At 41.8% G+C, this 27,778-nt stretch overlaps 1 protein-coding gene across 11 annotated transcripts in view; it reads left to right on the forward strand.

The window, feature by feature from the left end:
• arhgap33 (Rho GTPase activating protein 33) overlaps positions 1-27,778 on the forward strand; it is a 121,303-nt gene that overhangs the window by 80,513 nt on the left and 13,012 nt on the right. For 8 of the 11 annotated variants that reach the window (XM_060900209.1, XM_060900211.1, XM_060900207.1 and 5 more), the window contains 11 exons: positions 425-502; positions 3,909-3,990; positions 4,073-4,141; positions 6,666-6,737; positions 12,210-12,359; positions 12,442-12,544; positions 15,535-15,679; positions 16,385-16,467; positions 16,667-16,774; positions 18,431-18,576; positions 24,164-24,320. In XM_060900209.1, the coding sequence (XP_060756192.1) occupies positions 425-502; positions 3,909-3,990; positions 4,073-4,141; positions 6,666-6,737; positions 12,210-12,359; positions 12,442-12,544; positions 15,535-15,679; positions 16,385-16,467; positions 16,667-16,774; positions 18,431-18,576; positions 24,164-24,320 (1,193 nt within the window). The remainder of the gene's footprint in view (positions 1-424; positions 503-3,908; positions 3,991-4,072; positions 4,142-6,665; positions 6,738-12,209; positions 12,360-12,441; positions 12,545-15,534; positions 15,680-16,384; positions 16,468-16,666; positions 16,775-18,430; positions 18,577-24,163; positions 24,321-27,778) is intronic. The other 3 variants (XM_060900208.1, XM_060900214.1, XM_060900215.1) reach the window with 3 other exon arrangements.

Raw genomic sequence — 27,778 nt, forward strand, 5'->3', positions numbered from 1 at the left:
TAGTCGTCTTCTTTCCCTCGCTTGCTTAATCTCTCCCCGTCACTTTCTAGCGAGAAGTGGACACTAGGTTTTTTGTTGCTTAATTCCTTAACTGGGTCAGGGAGAAGTTCCTGCGCAGGACCAGGCGTGTAGTGAAGCATGTTTTGGCTCAGCTCACAGCTGTTGTGGCTGGATAGTTTGGTGTCGTGTTTTATCTCCAAGCTCCAGTTTCATGTGTACGGATGTCACGAAGCTCACATTAAAGACGTTTGTGACTTTTTTTTTTTGTATATACTACACACGTAGCTGTACAAATTCTAACCTGGTAGTTTACAAATAGTGTCTCAACTTGATTATCAGTGTAGAGTTGATGTTCTCGCTGAAGCACAAACATTCACCTCTAACCTAAACAACTCCAACTGAGATTTTGTCTCTGCTTTTGAAGGTCGGTGATATTTTGTCTGTGATTGATATGCCACCCAAAGAGGAGACCACCTGGTGGAGAGGAAAACATGGCTTTCAGGTACCAGCTAAAGCATTTGAAGACTTGGATCAGACATAAAAGAAGAAAAGTTCTCGCGCAGCAGTAGCACTAATAATTGTTTGACCAAGGAGTGTGCAGAAACGTACTGTGCCTTATGTGCTTTTTATAACAACAGAAATGAGCGTACATGACGGCTTCATAGTAAATATTAAAATATAAAAATGACACCGAGGTGGTTTAGGAGTTCAGATGCTTCAGTGTCAGCCCATTAAAGTAAAATGCACATATAAAGATTGTCCAAGACACACACGCACACAATTACAAGGCCATAAACGCAGTAGGACATGAGTCTGGTCTCATTATGTGTCATTATACGAGCAGGTTTTGAAGATAATGGATCAGAAGTAAGCAAGATGGCTATACAGTCAGAATTAACATAGTGGTTTTTTTTTTTTTTATTTATGAAAATGATTTTTAATGGCATAAATATGCTTGCCCCAGAAATACTCAGTCACCCACTGTTTTACGTTGATTAAGTTTTACCGCTGAATACACAAATAGTTTTAGATTTGTTCCAATTCATATTTGCATTGTTTTGTGTGAAAAAATAAAGACTCGAACCCTGTTAAAATTGTAGGTCTTAGTGAGGTACTGAAGAAAAATGAAGCCAAGATAAAATCAGGTCTTTTTCCATCTTTTTTAATATCATATCACAACCAATAAAATTTAACTTAAACATGACTCTAAATTGACCGTAGGTGTGAATGAGAGTGTGAATGGTTGTCTGTGTCTATGTGTCAGCCCTGTGATGACCTGGTGACTTGTCCAGGGTGTACCCCGCCTTTCGCCCGTAGTCAGCTGGGATAGGCTCCAGCTTGCCTGCGACCCTGTAGAACAGGATAAAGCGGCTAGAGATGAGATGAGACTGAGCTCTATATAAAATCTGGAGAGCTCATAGCCCATTCCCCATTGGAGAGACGAGTGAAGCCGTCTGGCCGCCATCTTACCACTCTCTTCGTGTGTATTTGGCTTGTGTTAAACCATTGTAACCAATCAAATTTACCTCAGGAAAAGTATCTCCTGACTTCTTTTTTTTCCCTTTCATTACCTCCTCTTATTTTTTTTTTTTTTTAACTTTATCCACATTCCTTACATATCTTTATAGCGCTCCTCTTCACTGTTAGGTTTTTTCCCCCCCTTTTCCAGTCCAGTCTCTGATTTTTTTTTTTTTTGAACGGCTCTTTTACTTCTATAATTATTTCAGCTGAGATTATTTCAGTTTTTCCTCTTATAGTGTATCTTTCTTTTTAGTATATTTATTTATTTATTTATTTAACCAACATAAAGGCTGTACAGTACTTCCTTTCTCTTTAGGGCAGTTGTTGAAATAGGACTATTTTCTCATTTTATTTGCCATTTTCACTTCATTCTCACGTCTTAACAGTATTTATTGGTCATATTGGTCACAAGCTGCATGAATATTGTTACAGTGACCAATAAATACTGTTAAGACATAACTGTGAGAATGAAGTGAAATGGCAAATAAAATGAGAAAATAATCCGGTTTCAACAGCTGTCCTAAAGAGAAAGGAAGTACTGTACAGCCTTTGTGTTGGTATAATAATTAAAATAAGAGAGAGAGAGAGACTGTATAAGAGGAAAAACTGAAATAATCTCCCTAAAAATTATTATGGTAGCAAAAGAGCCGTTAAAAATGATCAGAGACTGGACTAGGAAAAGGGGGGGGGAACTAACAGTGAAGGAGTGCTATAAAGATATGTAAGGAATGTGGGTACAGTTGAGAAAATAAAAGGAGGTAATGAAAGGGGGGAAATAAGTCAGGAGATACTTTTCTTGGGACAAGTTTGATCGGATACAACGGTTTAAGACATAAGCCAAATACACGCGATGTGAGTGGTAAGATGGCGTCCAGATGGCTTCACTCTGACGAGCGTATGAACTCTCCAGATTTTATATAGAACTCTGTGCGAAGAAACAAACATTTGGGGGGGGGACAATTACCTGGTTGCATACATGGACACACCTGTTTTATAATGGGGCGTATGTCTGCGCTCGGAATTAATCAGTCACGTTCAAAAGTAATTCTCATCTAGCTCTCATCAAGGAAATGATTCTGATTAACCCCAAATAAAGATCAGCCATTTCTGTACACTTTTCTTGACATCTTGGTTTAATCCACCTGCTGAAGCTGTGGCCCAGAGAGAGTTTACAAATCATGGACAGGATCTCATTGTTGAAACGTATTGATGAGGAAAGGGGCATGAAAGAATTCATTCGATGTACCAAGGAACACTGAAGGCCAAGTGGTGGAAATGGGGCACCATGTTGACACGACCAAGAACAAGACGTACCGCCAAAATTGGCAGAAGGACAAGAAGGAAACTTATCAGGGATGCTGCGAAGAAACCTGTGGCAGCGTTAAAGGAGCTGAAGGAATATCTGACAACTAGCGGTCACGCCTCCTTGCATGTGATAATCTTGCGTATTCTACACATCTGGGCCATAGGAAGCCATTTCTCATAAAATAAATAAAATACAGATTTGCCTAAATCACCTCAAACCATGTAGTAAAATGTGTTCTGGTCTGATGAGACCAAAGCAGCGAAGCGTGGTGGTGGTGGCAGTATCATGCTGTGGGGCTGCTTCTCTTCAACTGGGACTTGGGTTCTATCTGAGATGAAGAGAATCATGGATTGATCCAGATACCAATCTGTTTTGGCACGAAACCTGCAGTCAAACCTGTTAGTCAGCCAAAGATGCAAAAATATTTCCCGATACGACCCAAAGCACAAATCCAACCAGTACAACAAAAAGGAATGGCTTCAGATGATGATGATGATCCAGAATGGCCCAGATCTAAATCATTATCCAAAACCTGTGGAATGACCTGTGCACAGGAGGTTCCTTCACAGTTTGATAGATCTGGGGTATTTTTTGCAAGGAAGAGTGGACTTAAATTGCGAAATCAATATATGCCAAGATAGTAGACGCTCTTATTCAAAAAGACTGAGCGATGTATTACTTAAGGGGTGTACATACTTGTGCAACCAGTTTAATCAAAGTGTGGTGTTGTTTTTTTTTTTTCCTTCTTCCCCTCCTCTGTTTGTTTTCCACTTGAATTTTGTTGGTTGTGATATCAGAAATGTAGGAAAAGATCTGACACTATTCATCTTTTCAGTTTGTTTTATATATATATATATATATATATATATATATATATATATATATATATATATATATATAAATTGTAGCTCGAAGTTGTCAAATTGCATGTAAAATGTTAAGCAAATAAACAAACCATAAGCTGTGCTGATTGATCCCCACCATGCTTCATTCATTGTTCCTCGTGTTAATATTTTCAAACTAAATGTTTCATAAAGCGAGATCAGATCCTGATTGAATCATTTTTCATTTTATCCTGTAGGTTGGCTTTTTTCCCAGCGAGTGTGTCGAGCTGATCAATGAGAAGATGCCTCAGTCTGTCAACACTCCCGCTGCCAAGATAGGTACTGTTTCCCATTCTTCATTCATCCATCTTTATACACGCCATCATTTGTCTGTAAGTACTCATTGCTTTTATTGTTGTAGTAGAGTGTGATGCAGGCAACTCGAGACCTGGAGTCGCCAGCGCACCTGGTCCACCTTCTCCCACATCAGGTAAGAGTTCGATACACGACCAGTTATTTCTGGCAACTCTGCAAGACTTTTTTTTTTTTGCCTTCCAAATGCTGTAAATGAAAAGGTTCTGTTGTGACCTTGTGGTAGAAATGTTGGAAAAAGTCCAAAAACTGTATTGTTTTGGGGTTTTTGTTTGCAAGACTTCATTCACAAGGACTTCTTGATATCCGTCAAAGACAAACTTGATGTGAATTATGCATGAAAATAATGCTCTTTTGGCCATGAATTAGAGGATAATGTACAGCACGCCAGCCAGGTACACCCATCCACCTGCTGTTTTATGCGGTTCTCTAATCAGCCAATCCCTTGACAGCAGCGCAGTGCATCAAATCATGCAGATACAAATCAGTTAATCTTCACTTCAAACCTCAGAATGGGAAAAATTGTGATCTCAAAGTGTGACTTTCTTTCACTGTAGTATGGGTGCTGGTTTGAGCCAGATGGACTGGTTTGAGTATTTCAGAAACTGCTGATCTCCTGGGGTTTTCACACACAGCAGTCTCTCGAGTTTACACAGAATGGTGCGAAAAACAAAAAACACCGAGTGAGTGAGCGACAGTTCTATGGGTGGAAACGCCTTGTTGATGAGAGACGTCAGAGGAAAATGGACAGATTGGTTCAAGCTGTCTGGAAGGATATAGCAACTCATCAGAGCCGTGGTGAGCTGAAAAGCATCTCAGCATGCAACAGCAGAAGACCACATTGGGTTCCACTCCTGCCAGCCAAGAACAGGAATCTGAGAATCAAGAACAAGTTCCTAATAAAGTGGCCAGTGAATGTATTATGTGGCTACTTGCTTAAGGACTCTGTCCACTTTCTGACCGGGAGATTGCGAGTTCTACATACGGTTGGGTCATACCAATAACTGTGTCATAAAAATGGTGCGGGCGGCACGGTGGTGTAGTGGTTAGCGCTGTCACCTCACAGCAAGAAGGTCCGGGTTCGAGCCCCATGGCTGACGAGGGCCTTTCTGTGTGGAGTTTGCATGTTCTCCCCGTGTCCGCGTGGGTTTCCTCCGGGTGCTCCGGTTTCCCCCACAGTCCAAAGACATGCAGGTTAGGTTAACTGGTGACTCTAAATTGACCGTAGGTGTGAATGTGAGTGTGAATGGGTTTCTATGTGTCAGCCCTGTGATGACCTGGCGACTTGTCCAGGGTGTACCCCGCCTTTTGCCCGTAGTCAGCTGGGATAGGCTCCAGCTTGCCTGCGACCCTGTAGAAGGATAAAGCGGCTAGAGATAATGAGATGAATGATAAAAATGGTGCCTACTACCATCTGGTGAGACACGCCGCAATACAGATGCAAGTAGGGAGTCAAACTCTTGTGGTTACCGGAGGACCGGCCCCCCACTGTAACCCTAGCTATGTAATAGGTGAGAGACCAAGGGCTATAGGAACAGAGATCAGCACCACCCAGTGCGCCTTAAGGGACTGGCCAGAGTTTCCCAAAAGCATCGCAGCACAAAGATCATCGTTAAATGGTAGAGCGAGCAGCCCAATGAACACACATGCTCTCCTAGTTAAGATGCTTTTGGGAAACCCACCCCTGGTTAGTACTGGGACAGGAGACTGCCTGGGAAGACCAGATCCTGGTACAGGAAGGACTTTGAGTAAAGAAACTAATAATTTGACACAGAATATTGATTTTTAAAATGATTTTATTGTTTCCGCTAATGACGTGGTCCATAGCACTGGTCTGTTAGAATGCTGAAATTGACCAATCAGAATGAAGTACTCAAGAAAGCTGGGAATTAAAAAAAAAAATTGGAGTTTAACTTTTGACAGACTGTACTGTTATGTGGTCTTCCGTCAGCCAATAGGATCGCTAACCTCTGCAAGGCTTCAGCCATTCACAAAGATTTTGAGAAAGGTACGATTGCCTCACAGCTCCAGGGTCCCAGGTTCAATCATGAGCTCGGTTTCCTGCCCGTGTTGAGTTTCACACACGCTCCCTTTGATCACATGCAGGCTTGTAGTACTCGAGTCCGGCTCGTGCCCTAATTTTAAGGACTCGTGACTTGACTTGGACTTGAGCACGGATGACTCGGACTCGTGCATTAACTGCATGTGGACTGGGAAATTGTAGACGAGGACTGGGATTTTTTTGGGGGGCTTTTTTTCACCTTTATTATTGGATAGGACAGTGTAGAGACAGGAAATGAGCGGGAGAGAGAGACGGGGAGGGATCGGGAAATGACCTCGGGCCGGAATCAAACCCGGGTTCCCGGATTTATGGTATGGCGCCTTATCCACCTGAGCCATGACACCCCTGGGATTTTTTCTTAATTCTTTAACATGCCATAATAATTTGGCATAATTAATAAACTTTTATACTAATTTCCTGCAAGAGAATGCACATTCACCTGTTCATATGTCATGCGATGAACAAACGAACGTTAATGGCGCTAAAATGCCTGGAGAGAAGCCCCTAGGATTGTCCGCTTTGCTTATACAGCCTTCTCGTGCAGTGGGAAAAAATGCACTGCTATGTGTTCCATGTGTAGAAGAACTATCGAGGAGACGACTGGGACAACCTCGAACTTCAATCATCATTTGGCAAGACTACATCCAGAGAAGTAAGTGACACGCTATATTCATTGCTCTGTTGATAGCGGGGCTTGCTTGCTGACCAATGAACTAGCTAGTGTTAACCCTCTCTCATGTTATTTGCCCTGTTGGTAGTGGGCGGGGCTTGCTGAGTGATGAACAAGCTTTTTATCTGTAGCCTATTAACTAAAATAGGGCAGTCAAGCAGTAACGTTAGTCCAACACCGTAGCAGAGACGGTTTCACGTAAAGGCAGCAACAGTCACCGTCAAATGGTGCAGTTGGAGTCTTGTTCTCAGACTCGACTCGGATCGATAGTGGACTCGACTCGGACTTGAACACTGGGGACTTGAAACTGGACTCGGACTCGACGTTTAGTGAGTTGACTACAACGCTGGTCACATGAGTTTCCTCTGGGTTCTCTGGTTTCCTCCCACCTCGCAACAATATGCCAGGATAAAGTGGTTACTGAAGATTAATCAATTCACATGCAGAGCATGGAAACATCTACAAGCCTGGTCACTATGTGCACACAAGTGTATCAGATACAGTGCCCAAAAGATGCACGATGCCACCAACTTACCACAGAGGAAAACCAAATCTGACAACACATGCAAATGCACACCATCGTGTAGTATCATCAGAAAACAAAAAACAAGCCTGGCCCGGAAAAAGCTATCGGGAAATGATAATGAAACGGCTTTCTCGTAGCGATGTCCGGGCAGTTCTGGAGAACTAGAGACACCTGAAGATGTATTTGTCTTAAAAACATGACTTGATGCTAAAGCAGTGCATCGAGCCATGGGGTTGAAGAGATGCTGAAAACTTTTTTTTTTTTTATCGATGTAATTTAAGTTTTGTTGAATAAATCTCAACAATTGTCAGTGTTTAAAATAATGCATTACCTTGATTTATTATCAAATAGTTTAAGTGTAATATTTTTAATATTCTGATTATACTTGTTCTTTCTCAGTCTAACCCCAGCTGTCTGGATGTGCTGCGGTTAACAAGTAATACTTTTTTAAGACAAATACAGTGGTGCTTGAAAGTTTGTGAACCCTTTAGAATGTTCTATATTTCTGCATAAATATGACCTAAAACAAGATCAGATTCTCACACAAGTCCTAAAAGTAGATAAAGAGAACCCAGTTAAACAAATGAGACAAAAATATTATACTTGGTCATTTATTTATCGAGGGAAATGATCCAGTATTACATATCTGGGAGTGGCAAAAGTATGTGAACCTTTGCTTTCAGTATCTGGTGTGACCCCCTTGTGCAGCAATAACTGCAACTAAACGTTTCTGGTAACTGTTGATTAGTCCTGCACACCGGCTTGGAGGAATTTTAGTCCATTCCTCTGTACAGAACAGCTTCAACTCTGGGATGTTGGTGGGTTTCCTCACATGAATTGCTCGCCTCAGGTCCTTCCACATTTCGATTGGATTAAGGTCAGGACTTTGATTTGGCCATTCCAAAACATTCACTTTATTCTTCTTTAACCATTCTTTGGTAGAACGACTTGTGTGCTTAGGGTCGTTATCTTGCTGCATGACCCACCTTCTCTTGAGATTCAGTTCATGGACAGATGTCCTGACATTTTCCTTTCGAATTTGCTGGTATAATTCAGAATTCATTGTTCCATCAATGATGGTAAGCCGTCCTGGCCCAGATGCAGCAAAACAGGCCCAAACCACGATACTACCACCACCATGTTTCACAGATGGGATAAGGTTCTTATGCTGGAATGCAGTGTTTTCTGCAAACATAACGCTTCTCATTTAAAACAAAAAGTTCTATTTTGGTCTCATCCGTCCACAAAACATTTTTCCAATAGCCTTATGGCGCTTGTCCACGTGATCTTTAGCAAACTGCAGGCGAGCAGCAATGTTCTTTTTGGAGAGCAGTGGCTTTCTCCTTGCAACCCTGCCATGCACACCATTGTTGTTCAGTGTTCTCCTGATGGTGGACTCATGAACATTAACATTAGCCAATGTGAGAGAGGCCTTCAGTTGCTTAGAAGTTATACGCCTTGCTCTTGGAGTGATCTTTGTTGTATAATGTTTTTGCCTCATTGGTTTAACTGAGTTCTCTTTATCTACTTTTTAGGACTTGTGTGAAAAATCTGATTTATGATTTACGTCCTATTTATGCAGAAATATAGAAAATTCTAAAGGGTTCACAAACTTTCAAGCACCATTGTGGTTGTGTTCTTTGTAGTTTTTCTGCATGGTAGTATCAAGAGGATTGCCATGTTTTCTGATAAAGATGAGGAAACATTTTCAGTGTTGTTTCCCGAAATTATTTTGTCAGATTTTTTGTGTGTTGTGTTTGTGGTGTTGTGAATCTTGGGCAGGGTTTCCCCTGGAAAAACTGGAAAGAGTAGTGGCCCCCAAGCACAACAAGGTACAAAGAGCACGCCACCACAGGCATGCTCCCCTAGAAAATTTTGAAATATAAGGGTTCATTTCATGGCTTCTGGTGACATCGAGAGCTGATTTTTACCAGGTCAACATGTTGGGGGGGGAGGGCTATATTTTTTTACTTATAATTTTACTGAATCCCCACCCTAAAAGGGGGGGGGGGGGGGGTGTCAATACGATACCCTCTTGCGTCTCATGAGCAGTGTCCTGTTCCAAATGAGACTGCAGTTTATTTCACATCAAACACAGTGAATGGTGATGCAACATGGCACAAGTTGTTCAAAATACTGATCATTAAATTTTGGCAATAGTGCGGATGACTAAATACTCTCACCGTCAGACTCAAGCTGGTCAGCGACATGCAGCGAACTGGCTGTCGCAGTCTCACGACTATTGTCTGCCACTGTTGCGGAGTTATTTTCCGCACTTTTCTTTGTGAAAAACTCCGTAATTAAGCTGCAACCCATTTGTGTTTTGCTCACTCGTATCTGGCTTGAAGGCTCCGCCATTTTTGCACAAGTTACCGATGAATGTTAATTGTGTATCGCTCATTCAATCAACGCAGGATACCGGACACACTCAACCAATCAGCGTGGAATACCCTTCTCTGACATCAGCTGTGGACTTAGGTCAAGTTCAGGGCCATGGGCTTGCATGGACTGTATTGATTACCTGCTCAAAGGCTACAAAACACATGCATGCTGATTCTAGCTTTATACTGTAGGCCTAAGTTGTAAGCGTCGTGGTGGCGGTTTAATGGGTAGTGTCATGTCACTAAGCGTAACGGTCAATAAATTAAGCATAGCAGGGCCACCATACTATGATGCTTTAGGGCAGGGGTTCTCAACCTTTTCTGCTTTGAGGCCCACCTACTCATACTTGTAACGAGTCGGGGCCCATTAAAAAAAAAAAGATCCCCAATTACTTTGGCTCATCAATTCTATTAGACTCTAATAATCTATTGTAAAGTGTATTAATGGGATCCAACATCGCTCCCTGTTACAGATGGGAGCCCAGGAATTAAAGAAATACAATAAAAACAAACTGTTTTTAATTGTAGGCATTGTATTTAAAACTGTATGGATGTGCCAGAAGGCAACATAAAACCATGCATGCAGGTCATTCTCAGCCAAAAGGGATTAATGATCCAAAAGTGGAGTCCGGTCCATTAACACAAGAACTTATTGCCATGTTTGTGTTCAGCAAACAAACAAGTTATTAAAATCAAGAAGTACACTCAAAAGACGTGGATATAGAAACCACTCAATGGGATTAGATCCTTACACGCTAACAAAGACTGAGTTTTCCGACGAGTTGGAAAATGATCCATCCGTTGAGTTCCCGACATTTCAGACTACCTGGTGTTGCAGACATCGTTCTACATGGACAAACAGATGAAGAGTGTGGAGGAGTACAACTTTTTATATGTGGCTGGGTTAAAGATCTGGGGATCAGGATTACAAGATAGACGGCGGTAGACGGATCTAAGTGCAGGAAGAGTGTTTATTCGCAGGTGTGATATTTACGCAAAGCAGAATCCTAAAGCAGAGTATTTAAACAGTGTTCTAAACATGGCTAGAAACAAACATGATCGTGATGATGAAAAAACTTTGTAAAGCCTCAAAACAGCGTCCACATCTGTGCGTGCTGATTGCGCTCAAATCAGGATCAGGTGTTTCCCATAACCACTGGGTCCCAAGAGCGCGCGCAACACGTTCCGTGAGCACGCACGGCCGCTCTAGTTGCGCCCCACACAAGCACACAATTGCGTGACGGTCAAGCGTTCACCTGCTGTGTGACCACAACTTTTAGGTCACACGTATACCGCCGCCAGAATGCCTCATTTTCATCGATAACTCATCGCAAAGCATCGTGAGCTGTAGTGTGATCGTAGCTTCATGAGGCGGACGTGACGTCGGATGCAACCCAGCAATCATACCCTACTACAAGTAAAAATTAGCTTCAACTTGGGGGGGGGGGATGAATCGCAGCCCACGAGATGGCGCTTCGGCCCAGTGGTTGAGAACACTGCTTTAAAGGAAACCCTGTTGGGGATGAGTGTCATGGTAATTTCATAGTGTAAGGCTTCTCTCTGCTACTGGGAGCCCAAAATACATTTCACAATACAGGCTATGAATATCCTGCCACGCGTACACGAGTGTTTTCTGACGGACACCAAAAATTCCTTGTGGACGGGGTCTATGAAACTTTTGCTATTGGTGATGTGTGGGTTTGTAAGAATTCTGATTGCTCTGTGTGTTGCTTCTTTCTGAGCACTGTGATGTATCTTTATACCATCTGTCTTTTTTTTTTTTCTTTCTCTCTCTTAGTTTTTCAGCCTTGGTTCCTAAGACTCACTGGTAACACCTTTTCGAGTGAAAATTAGCGCTTTTTTTTGTTGTTGTTGCCAAACAAGACTCTCCTCTGGCTTTCCCTAACGTTTTGTTTTGTCCTTAAACCCAATCGAAGTGTGTAACTAGGTTTTGTGCCATTTATACAACGAGCAGATTGCGTGGAGAGCACGAGTGGGCGGCCGAGTGGAGTAGGCAGAAATCATTATGAAACGTCGTGACTCTTTCGCTCTGCTCAGGCAACTCGCTGTATAAATGAGAAGCTGTTGTTTGGATGGATGATCAGTGTGGGGTTTTTTTTTTCTCCATACACTTATCTTAATCCTGATTTCTCTAACTCATCCACTGATACTCGTTTAAAGGGATTCTTCACCCAAAAATGCTACAATGGGGGGGGTCAACAATGACTATCTCAATGAAATGGTTGCCTGTTGGCATTTTAGGATGAAATATTCTTTTTCTCCGATTGTGCTTTGCGCACAGCTTAACTACCAAAGGCTGACGCTGATTAACACGTCGTCATCTGCGGTATCACTCTCTGGTAGTATAATAATGCCTTGATACATGTACGCACTCCTCATACAGGCATCTTCGTCTAACCCTGACATTTTGTTCGACACTCGTCAGCAGTCGGCCATCTCTTCTTCGCTCGTCATTCCATTCTCCAGAGCTAAAGCTAAAAGAACGTGCATCTGTTTTATTGTTCCTGTGTCTCCCCCTTGTGGCAGTTTCCAAGAAGCACGGCAAGCTGATGTATTTCCTGCGAGCTTTCATGAAATCCCGACCCAGCAAGCAGAAGCTGAAGCAGAGGGGGATCCTGAAGGAGCGGGTCTTCGGTTGCGACCTGGGAGAACACCTTCTCAACTCCGGACAAGATGGTATCGAGACACACAGGCTTCAAATCTGACTCTCAGTATTGCTCAGATTGTTATTTTCAGATTTGTGTGTTGGATATTTTAGTTCCCCAGGTCTTAAAAAGCTGCTCGGAGTTTATCGAGAAGCATGGCATTGTAGACGGCATCTACAGGCATTCTGGGATTTCCTCCAACATCCAGAAACTGAGGTCTGTCCGTGTGTCTGTCAGAAATGGACTACTGGCACAGCAAGGGGATGTTTTGATTTATACGCTGGTCCAATTTGTTTCCAAGTTCCTAAAATTTATATGTGTAGCAGGCTGGGAAAACACATGGGATGATGATGATTTCTTAACCGCAAATGATTTGTTTTTGCCGATAATTTTCTTTGACACGTCTGCTGTAAGAAAGCAAGACTATATTTTTATCAAAAATGTTTTTATTGTGGCTGTTTTCTAACCTGGACTTGGCTGTCTGTCTGCAAAGGTTTCGTTTTAAGGAGCCAGTTAAGCAAAAACGGAGTTTGCTAGCTCAGTGTGGTGATTAGTTCATCCGGCTGACAGGCAATGACTTTATACCATCATGTGTTGTCTGGCGTCCATCCGGCGTCGTCCACATTTCATGAAAATCGCTTGTTCTCTCTCAGTTCTTCACGGATTTTTATTCTTTTTGGCAGGAAGGTAGGTCTGCCTGGGGTGCATGTAGCTTCGACCCAAATTTGCATAATTGCAATTAATAATGAAAATATGGAGTAATTAATCAATCCCTAACGAGCAGTTTCCACACACATCGCTTCTTCTCCCTCAATTCTTCATCGATTTTGATTCTTTCTGGCATGAAGGTAGGGGTACCTAGCGTGCATATACCTTCTACTCGTGTGGGCAGCACGGTGGTGTAGTGGTTAGCACTGTCGCCTCACAGCAAGAAGGTTCTGGGTTCGAGGCCAGTGGGGGCTTTTCTGTGTGGAGTTTGCATGTTCTCCCCGTGTCTGCGTGGGTTTCCTCCGGGTGCTCCGGTTTCCCCCACAGTGATTTGGGGTTAATATGGGACGGCCTTGGGCTGAGGTGCCCTTCAGCGAGGCGCTTAACTCCCAACTGCTCCCCGGGCGCTGTTAGCATGGCTGCCCACTGCTCTGGGTATGTGTATGTGCTCTTTGCTCGCGTGTGCGTGCATGTGTGTTCACTGCTTCAGATGGGTTAAATGCAGAGAAGAATTTCACAAGCGTGTGATGTATAAAGTTCTTCTTCTACCCAGATTTGCTTCATTACAATTATTAATGAAGTTATGGACTAATTAAGCCTTAATGAGCAGTTCAACACACATCACTTCTTCTCGGTCAATTCCTCGCCGTTTTGGATTCTTTCTGCCAAATAGGTCGGTATTCCTAGGGTGGATGTCGCTTCTACAGTGCTGAGCGTAAATGAGTGCACCCCCTTTGAAAAGTAACATTTTAAACAATATCTCGGTGAACACAAACAATTTCCAAAATGTTGACAAGACAAAGTTTAATATAACATCTGTTTAACTTATAACGTGAAAGTAAGGTTAATAATATAACTTGGATTACACATTTTTCAGTTTTACTCAAATTAGGGTGGTGCAAAAATGAGTACACCCCACAACAAAAACTACTACATCTAGTACTTTGTATGGCCTCCATGATTTTTAATGACCGCACCAAGTCTTCTATTTTATTTATTTATTTATTTAAGGAATTTCTGTAGTTTTCAGAACTATATATTATAAACTACCGTTCAAAAGTTTGGGGTCACCCAGACAATTTTGTGTTTTCCATGAAAAGTCACACTTTTATTTCCCACCATAAGTTGTAAAATGAATAGAAAATCTAGTCGAGACATTTTTCTGGCCATTTTGAGCATTTAATCGACCCCACAAATGTGATGCTCCAGAAACTCAATCTGCTCAAAGGAAGGTCAGTTTTATAGCTTCTCTAAAGAGCTCAACTGTTTTCAGCTGTGCTAACATGATTGTACAAGGGTTTTCTAATCATCCATTAGCCTTCTGAGGCAATGAGCAAACACATTGTACCATTAGAACACTGGAGTGAGAGTTGCTGGAAATGGGCCTCTATACACCTATGGAGATATTGCACCAAAAACCACACATTTGCAGCTAGAATAGTCATTTACCACATTAGCAATGTATAGAGTGCATTTCTGATTAGTTTAAAGTGATCTTCATTGAAAAGAACAGTGCTTTTCTTTCAAAAATAAGGACATTTCAAAGTGACCCCAAACTTTTGAATGGTAGTGTATATTCCCCGGCCACTTTATTAGGAGCACCCACCTATCCATCCACCTGTTGCTTTATGCGGTTCTTTAATCAGCCGATCCCTTGGCGGCGGCAGCACAATGCATCAAATCACGCAGATACAAATCAAGAGCTTCAGTTCATGTTCACTTCATTCAAACCTCAGAATGGGAAAAATTGTGATCTCAAAGTGTGACTTTCTTTCACTGTGGCATGGGTGTCGGTTTGAGCCAGATGAGTATTTTTGGTTTGAGTGTTTCAGAAACCGCTGATCTCCTGGGGGTTTCACACACAACAGTCTGTAGAGTTTACACAGAATGGTGCGAAAAACAAAAACACTGAGCGAGCGAGTGAGCGACAGTTCTGTAGTTGGAAACGAACGCCTTGTTGATTAGAGAGGGCTGAGGAAAATGGACAGATTCGAGGTGGTTCAAGCTGCCAGGAAGGATATAGTAACTCATAGCAACTCTTTACAACTGTGGTGAACAGAAAAGCATCTCAGCATGCAACAGGAGAAGACCACAGTGGGTTCCACTCCTGCAGCCAAGAACAGGAATCTTAGAATCAAGAACAAGTTCCTATTAAGTGTATCTGACTATGTTAGTGAAGGGTTTTCCCTGGCTGCTACATGTACAGATATGTGAAACGTTTTAAGAACCTGAAGCTTGGAGATATGTTTGGTCTTAGGATGGTATTATTAATGTCATTATTCCATCACAGTCACTCGGATATTTTTATCTGTACATGGGTCACCCACTTAATGAATCGCGTGGCTATAAATTCAAGTCATGATTAAAATGGGTCAGTCTCGTTCCGCACCCAGTATTTGCTCTGTTTGGGTTGGGATTTAAGGGTTAACTCGAAAATTAACTCTTGGCTGACTTCTTCCATTTATTATTTGCTAATTTTTTTTTTTAACGATGTCCAGGCATGAATTTGACAGCGAGAATGTTCCGGACCTGACGAAGGACATGTACATGCAGGACATTCACTGTGTAGGCTCGCTCTGCAAGCTCTACTTCAGAGAGCTGCCCAATCCACTCCTCACCTACCAGCTCTACGACAAGTTTGCTGTGAGTTTGTGCTTGCTTCTTTCTCTCTTTCTTTCTTTCTCTTTTCTCTTTCTCTTTTCTTTCTTTCTCTTTTCTCTTTCTCTTTTCTCTTTCTCCCTTTCTTTTTCTCTTTCTTTCTTTCTTTCTTTCTTTCTTTCTTTCTTTCTTTTTCTCTTTTTTCTTTTCTTTCTTTTTTCTTTTCTTTCTTTTTCTCTTTCTTTTCTTTCTTTCTTTCTTTCTTTCATTCTTTCTTTCTCTCGGTCTTTTTCTCTTTCTTTCTCTTCTCTTTCTTTCTCTTCTCTTTCTTTCTCTTCTCTTTCTTTCTCTTCTCTTTTCTTTCTTTCTCTTCTCTTTCTTTCTCTTCTCTTTTCTTTCTTTCTCTTCTTTCTTTCTTTCTTTCTTTTTCTTTCTTTCTTTCTTTCTTTCTTTCTTTCTTTCTTTCTTTCTTTCTTTCTTTCTTTCTCTTTCTTTCATTCTTTCTGTCTTTTTCTCTCTTCTTTCTCTTTCTTTTTCTTTCTCTTTCTTTCTCTGTCTTTTTCTCTCTTCTTTCTCTTTCTTTTTCTTTCTCTTTCTTTCTCTGTCTTTTTCTTTCTTTCTCTCCTTTCTTTCTCTCTTTCTTTCTTTCTTTCTTTCTTTCTTTCTTTGCTTTTCAAGTGCAGTGTCTGGTCTGTTCAAACCGCTGGTTCGCTGATGCTCAGTTCTTGCGTATCGGCTTTGGGTTTGTAGGGTTGCATGGGGGAGATGACGGAGGATGAGCGCATGGTGAAGGTGCACGATGTCATCCAGCAGCTTCCTCCTCCTCACTATAGGTAGGTTGCTGATGCTGATTTGGGTTGAAATGGATATAATTGCCATGTGAGAGTGACCATTTTAACCAGATCACATCATGGCTGACCCCAGAAGACTTGTTTAAGAAGCTAATCATGAAAATAAGTTCATGGGTTTTAAAACACTGCATCCAGTCGTGTTCTCATTGTCTGCCATGTTGATGATGCGTGTGTATCTCAGGACTCTAGAGTACCTCATAAAACACCTGGCCCGTCTCGCCACCTTCAGTGAACAGACCAACATGCATATTAAGAACCTGGCCATCGTCTGGGCTCCAAACCTGCTCAGGTGAATATTAAACATCCAGCACTTTCTTCATCCACCATTTGTATCAGACATTTTCACCTTCAGCGAATAATTAAGTGAATATCAGTGAATAATAATAACAGAGACGAAGTCGAGGTTATGATTCACTGAGCCTGAGGTGGATAATTGTTTTAGTATAAATACACAGGTGATTTCTATTTTTAAAAAAAAATCATATTAAAATAATTTATTTCGAACTTCAAAATCCGCATGGAAATGTAATAACGGCGCAGCACAGACTTGTCACTTATCTACGCCGAGTCACATAAAATGCTTTTGAAATCGATAAAATAAATCATAATTCCACCTTACCTTTGAATAGTTTTACACCAAACTTCATAGCATCTTTAGTGCTTTTAGGAGCAGCATTTTCTTTCATCATTTGTAATTCTTCCTCACTTAGAGGTATGGTGACAAAGCGATTGGCCGCCATTTTGTCGAGTTGCTCGAGGTGATTGGTCGAGACATTCGGATTATATCTCATTATTATACGTCATGAGCTACTTCTGGTAAAATCGTGCGCTCTGGTTGGTTCCTTGGCAGGCAGTATTTTCCCGTAATTTTCCCGTAACAAAACGACAAAAAAAAGATGAATTTGAAATCAAAACGGAAAGACAAACAAGTCAGAGTTATTCAAGAAATGAGAAATTCAGAAACCGCTAACAGAAATTCAGTTTTGAAACCGCTAGCTGTTTATTCTGCATGCATGACCCAACTACGTTACAAATACGACATGACTGAAAGCAGAGTCACACCTCATTTATAATGACGTCTGTTTTAATCTTAGAAATAAAATTTTTTTTAAAAAGCTATACATTAAACTCCTTATTAACCTCGCTTGCTCGGTATTAACGATAAAATATCAAAGACCTCGGCCTTTTTGTACAGGCTCGGTCCATACTTTCAAGACCTCGGTCTGATATTTTCCTGTAAAGATCTTGCGCTCAGTGGCTAATAATCATCTCATTATCTCTAGCCACTTTATCCTGTTCTACAGGGTCACAGGCAAGCTGGAGCCTATCCCAGCTGACTACGGGCGAAAGGCGGGGTACACCCTGGGCAAGTCGCCAGGTCATCACAGGGCTGACACATAGACACAGACAACCATTCACACTCACATTCACACCTACGCTCAATTTAGAGTCACCAGTTAACCTAACCTGCATGTCTTTGGACTGTGGGGGAAACCGGAGCACCCAGAGGAAACCCATGCGGACACGGGGAGAACATGCAAACTCCGCACAGAAAGGCCCTCGCCGGCCACGGGGCTCGAACCCGGACCCTTCTTGCTGTGAGGCAACAGCGCTAACCACTACACCACCGTGCCGTCGGCTAATAATCAGCCCCGCAATTTCCGATAATCACCTGCGTATTTATACTCAACAGTATTATTCAGGGGAAAACATGTATTATAATATAAACAAACTAAATAAAGTGTAAAGGTCACCAGTTATTTCATTGAATCAGTTGCTGGAGAGAATATACGATCTTTATTCTATTTATCCTACGATTTGGTTTGGTTGTAATTTGTAACGGGGTATCAGGAGTGGGCTTCATATGTTTGGGGAAAGGGCATTTACAGAGAACAAGCATGCAATAAAACCTACCCTGAGATGTCCTGCTCGGTGTGTGTGCTAGATCGAAGGAGATCGAGGCAGCGGGGCTCAACGGTGCGGACCCTTTTAAAGAGGTGCGCATCCAGTCTGTAGTGGTGGAGTTCTTACTCACCAACGTGGACGTGCTCTTCAGTGATTCGTTTACATCAGTGGGACGGTTCACCGCAGGTACGTGTAATAAAGCGCTGAAGCTTGCTTTATTTCTATGAAGAAAGTCAAGATTCGATAGAATCTGATGGGTTTTGCCAGTCCACCACCACCACACATACTGTGTCTTCTTTTATAACAGCGTAAGAAATACAGATTATTTATCAGAGGACCTGTACGCAGAGGTGGACAAAGTACCCAACTTCATGACTTAAGTCAAAGTACAGATCCCACTGGTCAAATGTTACTCCGATACAAGTGAAAGTTGTCCGGTCAAATTTTTACTTAAGTTAAAGTACTGAAGTACTTGCTTTTAAAAATACTTAAGTATTAAAAGTACATTTTCTCTTAACACATCGTTGTATTATTGCCACAACGCTTACAAAACCTGACGCCGTTACCAAAGACAGAAATGTGAATTCACAAAATGAACGCATGCTGTGAATCATGGTGGTTTAATGTTAAGCTAGCTAGTCAGTGAAACTCCACCTGACATACTAGCAAACGCTTTTCAAACTCGAAATCATATTGGGTAGCTAACGCTACTAGAAAAGAAAGATTTCTACATTGTTTATTTGGTAAAATTATGCTAAAAGATATTTCTGAAAGGACTTCAGATAAGTTAACGTTATTCATGTTAGCGTAACTCCGTTTTTACATGCTAACTAACAGTGTCCAAGTTAACTAGCTATGTGTTAACGTTAGCCGTGGACAAGGCTACGGCAACTTGGTGAGCAAATCCGCAGAAAGTCATTTGACTAACCAGACTGCATGGCTATTGCAACGTTATCGCTAGCTCAAAAAGCACAGACAACTTCGTTGCAAGCTTTCTCTTGGAATAAAACATTAATACACCTCAATATGCTTCCGCAGGTCAGACAGCGAGTTTTTGTAGGCCGTGATGTGGTTTGTTTTTGGCAAACAAAGCAAACGTTTAAGACGAAACGAATTTTTAATCTTTTCAGAAAACTGAAACATGGGTTCTAGGTACGGCCATGGGTGTGTACATTCCCCAGAACAACCGCCTCCTTCCATTCTGCCATCAACTGATCGTGTTAAATAATGCTGCTGAGAAATCATTGATCTTGATTTTATACAGTCTATGGATGTGACGTGACCCTAGTGATCACTGATCGGCTGTCTCAGTGTCACCTGCAAAAAAAACAATCACGTTTTAGAAAAGAAAAGAAAAAACATCCACTTTCAAAGCTGCTTCATAGTAACGACTAACGAGGACCTTGATGGAAATGTAGTGGAGTGAAAAGTACGATATTTCCCTTTCAAATGTAGTGAAGTTAAAGTCATAAGTTTACCAAAAAAAAAAAATACTCAAAAAGTGTACTTAAGTACAGTACTCAAGTAAATGTACTTCGTTACTGTCCACCTCTGTCTATACGGACCTGTGCACATGCTCTTAATAAAAACCACTGGGAAAAGTCACGTGACCGGCCAGATACGGATTTTTGAATCCGGTCCGGATAAAGCCGTATGCGGCTCCGGACCCGTTTCCCTCGCTTCCGCCGTTTTTCCTTTTGCTCTGAATTGTTACTTTTTGAAAAATGAGCGACACAACTGAGCACAGTGAAAAGTGAACCTTATTATCTTGATTTTATCAGACACGGACTTCATTGAACAAGCTAAAATTGTTGAAGAAAATGAAAAAAGGTACTTTTGAGCGAAGAAATTCACTTGTTTATACAAAGACAACAAGAAAACACCATAAAACAAGTGTTGCCAGGCAAAACAAACCTCGCCCGGTTGCACTTTTTTGTTTTGTTTGATCATTTAATTGCAACTAAAGAGCTCTTCAGAGGAGCTACGATTTCCTTACATATATAATTATGTAGTAAATTTGTAATAACTATGATTTTGACCTTTCTGGTGACCTTGACTGGATGGCCCTCAAAATGTTTCAAAATGCTGAAAGTTTCATGAAGATTGTTCCAGCCGTTTTCCCATAATGTTGCTAACAAACAAACAAAGAAACCCCACCGAAAACAATACCTCGCCCCCTGGTGGACTCCGTCCCGGGCGAGGTGACAATCAGTACGGCATGAACGTTTTCAAAATATTTCTTGCTGAAGTTAAGGAGGAAAGAGACATAGTCATCCCCTCTAAGGAGCTAGACAGCTCGCTATATAGTTTCGGTTTACGGTTATTTAGCACAAATCTAAAGTCTTTTAGTAAAACTCTTTAGCACAAGATCCAAGCACACTTAATCGTTATTATGAATTCTTTCTGATCATGTTGAAAGATGTTTGATGTTTTTTTTTTTTTTTTTTATGAAAGTTGCTGAGATTCCGATTGAAAACGAGCGATTGTATTTCCCCACTCCGCCATCTTGAAACCGCCATGTTTGATGTAGCCCGTATGTTCGTCACCAATCCTCCCTCCAAATTATTTAACCCAGCACGTCCCCTGACACAGTACACCGCTACAGCCAACTTCCAGGTTTGTTTTGTCTATTAAAGTGCTAAGCTTAAATCATATCATATTTATTATTTACAATTTGCAAATTTGATACAGAATGAAAAGTCAAGCGAAATCTACAAGATAGTAGTTTAAAGAGAGCTTTTTGTTTGTTCTTTATTTTAATTTTTTACAAAAGGAAAAAAGGTCAAAAGAAAAGAAAACTATATCCAGCTATTTGCTATATACAGTTATTAATCTATTTACATTTTAGATAATTGCTGTGAAATGCAAGGAAGTGAAATCATTTAAACTTGAAACAAAAAAAAAACACCAAACTTGATGATTGATTAAACTGCAGGTGCCACTAAGAATGCACACGATTTAAGAAGTTGGAAGACGTTTACTTTCATTTTTATGGAAATGATCCCATAAACAAAAAACCTTGGAATGTAAATTTAGGTGCTGTTGGTGCTGGATCGTTGTCAGCTTCTTTTCGCTGCCGAGCCGAGCCTGTAAACTCATCAGCACAACTTCACTGTACAGCAGGGGCACCAGAAGATAGCGAGGAATTTGTGCTCGTCCTGACGCCCTTCTGTTTAAACGGTTGTGCCATCCTTCAAGATCTTTGTTTGTGACCATAATCCAGACTTGTGCTAAAAAAAGACTTTGTACTTGTGCTTTAAAAAAAAACTTTCGGACTTTTGCTTTAAAAAAGACTTTCGTGATTTATACTTTAAAAAAAACTTTCGCGATTTGTGCTTTAAAAAAAGACTTGTGCTTTAAAAAAAGACTTTTGGACTTTTTCACGGCTTGTGCTTTAAAAAAAGACTTTCGGACTTGTGCTTTAAAAAAGACTTTCGGACTTGTGCTTTAAAAAAGACTTTCGGACTTGTGCTTTAAAAAAGACTTTCGGACTTGTGCTTTAAAAAAGACTTTCGGACTTGTGCTTTAAAAAAGACTTTCGCGATTTGCGCTTTAAAAAAGACTTTCGGGATTTGCGCTTTAAAAAAGACTTTCGCGATTTGTGCTTTAAAAAAGACTTTCGCGATTTGTGCTTTAAAAAAAGACTTTCGGACTTTTACTTTAAAAAAGACTTTCACGATTTGTGCTTTAAAAAAAGACTTTTGGACTTTCTCGCGGCTTGTGCTTTAAAAAAAGACTTTCGGACTTGTGCTAAAAAAGACTTTCGGATTTGTGCTAAAAAAAGACTTTCGGATTTGTGCTTTAAAAAAAGACTTTCAGACTTGTGCTTTAAAAAAGACTTTCGGACTTGTGCTTTAAAAAAGACTTTAGTGATTTGCGCTTAAAAAAAAGACTTTCACGATTTGTGCTTTAAAAAAGACTTTCGCGATTTGTGCTTTAAAAAAAAGACTTTCGCGATTTGTGCTTTAAAAAAAAGACTTTCGCGATTTGTGCTTTAAAAAAAGACTTTCGCGATTTGTGCTTTTAAAAAAGACTTTTGCGATTTGTGCTTTTAAAAAAGACTTTTGCGATTTGTGCTTTTAAAAAAGACTTTTGCGATTTGTGCTTTAAAAAAAGACTTTCGCGATTTGTGCTAAATAACTGCATACCGTAGTTTGTGTGTGCAAGCAAATAAAAAGGGAAATTTAGACTACGAATCTGACACTCTGTCTTCCTTTTCGGAAAGTATTCAATGCTACCTTGACGACAACAACAGTAAGATAAACATCCTGAAAGACGAAGACTTCTTTTAAAAAGTCCAGGGAAGTCCTGAAGTCCAGAAAGGTCATATGATCAAACGCTTATTGACGGAGTTGGGTCGGGTCGGACGGGAAAATATTTGTCTCTTGGTCATTTGTACGGGCCTTGGTCCATACAGCATTACCTCAAGCCAAATGTTTTCCCGTCCGGCCCGCCCACTCAGTAAGTACGTACGTAATATTTCATCATGCCACTTTAACACCACAATATAAGTAGAGTGTTCTGTATTTTTCACATTCTTGAACTGTTTTGCAACAGGGTGTGAGTTCAAATTTCCCATCTTTCCTACCAATTTCTAACCCATGATATGAGATGATGCCATTTGATTAAATCAGGACTGATTAAATGGACACTGAAGTTGAGCTTTATTTGCGGTAGTATGTGGTCAAACAGGAAGTTGCAGCCTGTGTGTTTCCATAACAGCAAGAAGCACAGAGCGCAAGATCCCACGCCGGCCCCAGAGATCACGGTTGGTTAGTCTGCAGGAAGCACGGGGGGAGACCCCAGAACCTGGCCCCGCCTTTCCAGACCTTGATGCAGACCAGCGGCGTTTCTCCATCATATGAAACCTTTCCCAAGCTTGGACTCATTGGCCATAATAATCAGAAGCCTCAAATATCCAGAATGCTGTGTTTGCTTGCTTGATGGTACAGAGTGCAAATGTTCCAGTTTCTAGTCCTGCCTGGTTTTTATGTGAAGGATGTGATTTTTATTGTATTTTTTAAATTTTAATTGTTTACACGTGAACAGATCCAGGCATCACAAAGGCAGCCTTGATGACTGTTTTGTAAAAAAAAGAAAAATGATGTATGTTTGTACTGTACAGTCTGAGAAAGGGGGGAAAGAGAAATAAATTCATTTTTGACCCATTTTTAAATACATGGCTGTCGTCAGCTTGTCATTTTAATGCTGTTATTTCTATTTGTAGTTTTCAGTATTGTTAAGAAGTTTTATTTCAGAAATCTTTGTGGAAATGGTGTGGGTCAGTGTTCAGTATTGGTGTTTTTGAGACAAGCGAGGAAGGTAAATTATTTATCTCAGTTTAATATGTGCTTTTGTTTGTCAGCTTTGCTTATTTGTGTGTTAATGGTTAAAAAAAAATGACAAAGAATTAAATTTAGGCTTCGTAGCAAATTGTTTCAAAGCCCTTTTGCTTTTCCTGTGTGTACTGTAGCAAGCAGAAACGATGTGCCGATGTTCAGTGTTTATGCAAGCTTTGAGTGTGATCTTCGAGCATCCAGGTTAGGCGACCCTGGGTTTATTCGCCTGCTCGCCATGTTGAAGGCTTTATTGCAGTCGTATTGGATCAGGATGTGATCGTCTTGATTTGTCCTCACTTTCTTGAGCTTCCCTCTGGCGTGCTATCTTTTCCTTTTAAGGATGAAATCAGCTTCCATTCCAGCTGTTAGTCTGAAGCCTTCTCACTTTCTCCCTTTTGGCAGGATCTGACTCCCACTCCTCTTTTTCTTTGCAGCTCGGCAGTCCCTGACCAGGCCCAAGTCCTTTGTATCCACCAGGTTGCTATCTTTGGAGGAGGCTCAGGCTCGTTCCCAGGCTCCTCTTCTCCTTCAAGGATCTTCTCACCCCCTCCAGGATCGCTTCCACACCGTGTTGGACCTCCCTACTCACAGGTCAGGCTGTTTGCTACTTAAAAGTAGACGACCTTTTGATTTCATAAAATCTGTGAAATTTAGTTCCCCCTGAAATGTTGTCATTGTGATGTATGTTTATTTTTGTAATATCAAAAAAAAAAAAACAGGCCATTCTGTGGCTGGGAAGTTATTTAATTTGAGGGGATTCCTGAGCAAATAATGTGCATGAAATCGCTCGCTTCATGCAGTCAAGCAGACAGAGGAAGTCCGTGTGCGCATGTGCAGGTTTACCTTAGTCGTTGTTGTCGTCGTCGTCGTCTTCAACTTTTGGGTTTTACAGCAGCTGGCATCCACAATGTTGCATTACTGCCATCTACAGGTTTACCTTGACGGTGCACTGACGGTTCCATCATTCTGTCGCTAAACAAACAGCTGATCACACCGAGGTGCTCGCTGACCACCGATATTTATTAGTTTGGTCCTACGTTTCCTTTCTTTTGCAACATAACGTCTTCTCGCTTTTCCGTTACTGTAGCCGGTCTTTCCAGTTTCATTCGCACACTCACATCCGCCATTATTCTCTCCTGTTTCAGATTTGTATCCCACAATGCCGTGCGCAAACGGAGAAAGCCCATCATGCCATGCATGACGTTGCGTCTTGAATTGGGTCATGGTGAAGCAGGAAAAAATAGCAGAGAATTTAGGGCCACGTGGCCCTAAATTCATTAAATCCAGCCACATAAGCGTACTCTTGGTGCCGGTCCCAAGCCCGGATAAATTGGAGAGGGTTGCATCAGGAAGGGCATCTGGCGTAAAACTGTGCCAAATCTAACATCTCATCTCATTATCTGTAGCCGCTTTATCCTGTTCTACAGGGTCGCAGGCAAGCTGGAGCCTATCCCAGCTGACTACGGGCGAAAGGCGGGGTACACCCTGGACAAGTCACCAGGTCATCACAGGGCTGACACATAGACACAGACAACCATTCACACTCACATTCACACCTACGGTCAATTTAGAGTCACCAGTTAACCTAACCTGCATGTCTTTGGACTGTGGGGGAAACCGGAGCACCCGGAGGAAACCCATGCGGACACGGGGAGAACATGCAAACTCCGCACAGAAAGGCCCTCGCCGGCTACGGGGCTCGAACCCGGACCTTCTTGCTGTGAGGCGACAGCGCTAACCACTACACCACCGTGCCGCCCCCCAAATCTAACATGCGGATTGAAAAGAATACCATACCGGATCGGTCGGGGCCCGGGTTAACAATGGCCGCCTCCAGTACTGTTGATCAACAGGGTGCTGGTGGAAAGTGTGCTAGTGTTCACCAAAACGGAGAAGGAAAAAGAGAGGGGGGAGGCGTGTTAGGAGACAGCGTGAAAGATGGAAGGGAAGGAGCTTAGAATTGAGGGTAGGAACACTGAATGCGGGAACACTGACTGGCAGAGCGAGAGACTTGGCAGGTATGATGGAAAGAAGGAAGTTGGACATTTTGTGTGTGCAGGAGACGAGGTGGAAAGGAAGCAAGGCCAAGAACATTGGAGGTGGATCCAAGTTGTTTTATTATGGAGTCGATGGAAAGAGAAATGGTGTTGGTATTGTTTTGAGGGGAGAGTTGGTCAACAGTGTGATTTGATGTGAAGAGGGTGTCAGAGGGATAGGCATCAAGTTGGAGATTCAAGGAGTGGTAATCAAGTGTGTGTGTGTGTGTGTGTGTGTGTGTGTGTACACCCCATAGGTTGGATGTGAGAATGAAGAGAAATAGTCTTTCTGGGAAAAGATGGATGGAGTAGTAGAAAGTATACCGAGAGAGGAGCGTTTGCTGATGGGAGCAGATTTCAGTGGACGTGTTGGCAAGGGAAACAGAGGAGATGAGGACGTGATGGGCAGATATGGTGTAAGAGAGAGAAATGTGGAAGGGCAAATGGTAGTTGGTTTTTCAAAGAGGATGAATTTGACAATAGTCAGTACATACTTTGAGAAGAAAGAGCAGCACAGGGTGACGTTTAAGAGTGGAGGAAGATCTACATAGGTGGACTACATACTCTGCAGAAGGGGTAACCTGAAGGGGATTGGAGACTGTAAAGTGATGGCAGGGAAGAGTGTAGCTAGACAACATCGAGCGGTCGTGTGCAGGATGAGCTTGATAGTGAAAGAGGAAGCGTGAAATAGTGGAGCCGAAGGTTAAGTGGTGGAAACTAAGAGGTTGAACATCAGAAGGAGTTTAGGGAAGAAATGAGATGAGCACTGAGTGGTAATGGAAGTCTGCCAGAAGATTGGGAGGCAGCAAGGAAGGTGCTTGGGTGGTCATCGGGAAGGAGGAAGGAAGACAAGGAGACACGGTGATGGAACAAAAAAGTGCAGGAAATTATAAAAGAGAAGAGGCTAGCAAAGAAGAATTGGGACGATCAGAGACTTGAGGAAAGCAGGCGGTTCTACAGAGAGACGAGACAGAAGGCAAAAAGAGCGGTAGCGAAGGTGAAAGCAGATGCATACCAGGAGTTGTACGAAAGACTGGAGACCAAAGAAGAAGAGAAAGATCTGTACAGACTAGCTAGGCAGGGAAACAAAGGATGTACAGCAGGTAAGAGTGATGAAAGATGGAAATGTGTGACAGAGTGTATTAAGAAGGTAGAAAGAGTACTTTGAGGATTTATTAAATGAGAAGAATCCAAGAGAGAAAAGGTCAGATTCATTGGAGACCACAAATCAGGAAGCAGAGTTGATTTAGTAAGGATGAAGTGAGGGCAGCCGTGAAAAGAATGAAGACTGGGAAAGCAGTCGGACCAGGTGGTATCCCGATTGAGGCTTGGAGCTGTTTGGGTGAGACGGCTGTGGAGTTCCTAATGAGATTGTTTGTTTAATAAGATCCTAGAGAATGAGAAAATGGCAAATGAATGGAGAGTGAGTGTGCTAGTCCCAATATACAAGAATAAGGGAGATGTACAGAGCTGGAGTAATTACAGAGGAATAAAATTGATGAGCCACACCATGAAGCTATGGGAAAGGGTATTGGAGGCGAGATTGCTTCCTCTCTTCTCAATCTGTGAACAGCAGTACAGGTTTATGCCCAGGAAGAGCACATCAGATGCAATTTTTGCTTTAAGAATGTTAATGGAGAAGTACAGGGAAGGCCAGAGAAAGCTACATTGTGTGTTTGTAGACCTGGAGAAGGCATACGATAGAGTGCCGAGAGATGAGTTATGGTATTGTATGAGAGAGTGGAGTGAATGAGAAGTATATCAGAGTGGTGCAAGACATGTATGAGAACAGTGAAACAGCAGTGAGGTGTGCAGTTGAAACGACTGAATGGTTCAAGGTGAAGGTGGGACTCCATCAAGGATCTGCTTTGAGTCCTTTTTTGTTTGCCATAGTGATGGGTAGCTTGACGGGCGAAGTGAGGCAAGAGTCATCATGGAACATGATGTTTGCAGATGATACGTGGTGAAAGTAGAAAGGAGGTTGAGCTGGGTTTGGAGAGATGGAGGTATGCA

Source organism: Neoarius graeffei, chromosome 19, assembly GCF_027579695.1.
Source record: "Neoarius graeffei isolate fNeoGra1 chromosome 19, fNeoGra1.pri, whole genome shotgun sequence".
NCBI classification, from domain to species: domain Eukaryota; kingdom Metazoa; phylum Chordata; class Actinopteri; order Siluriformes; family Ariidae; genus Neoarius; species Neoarius graeffei.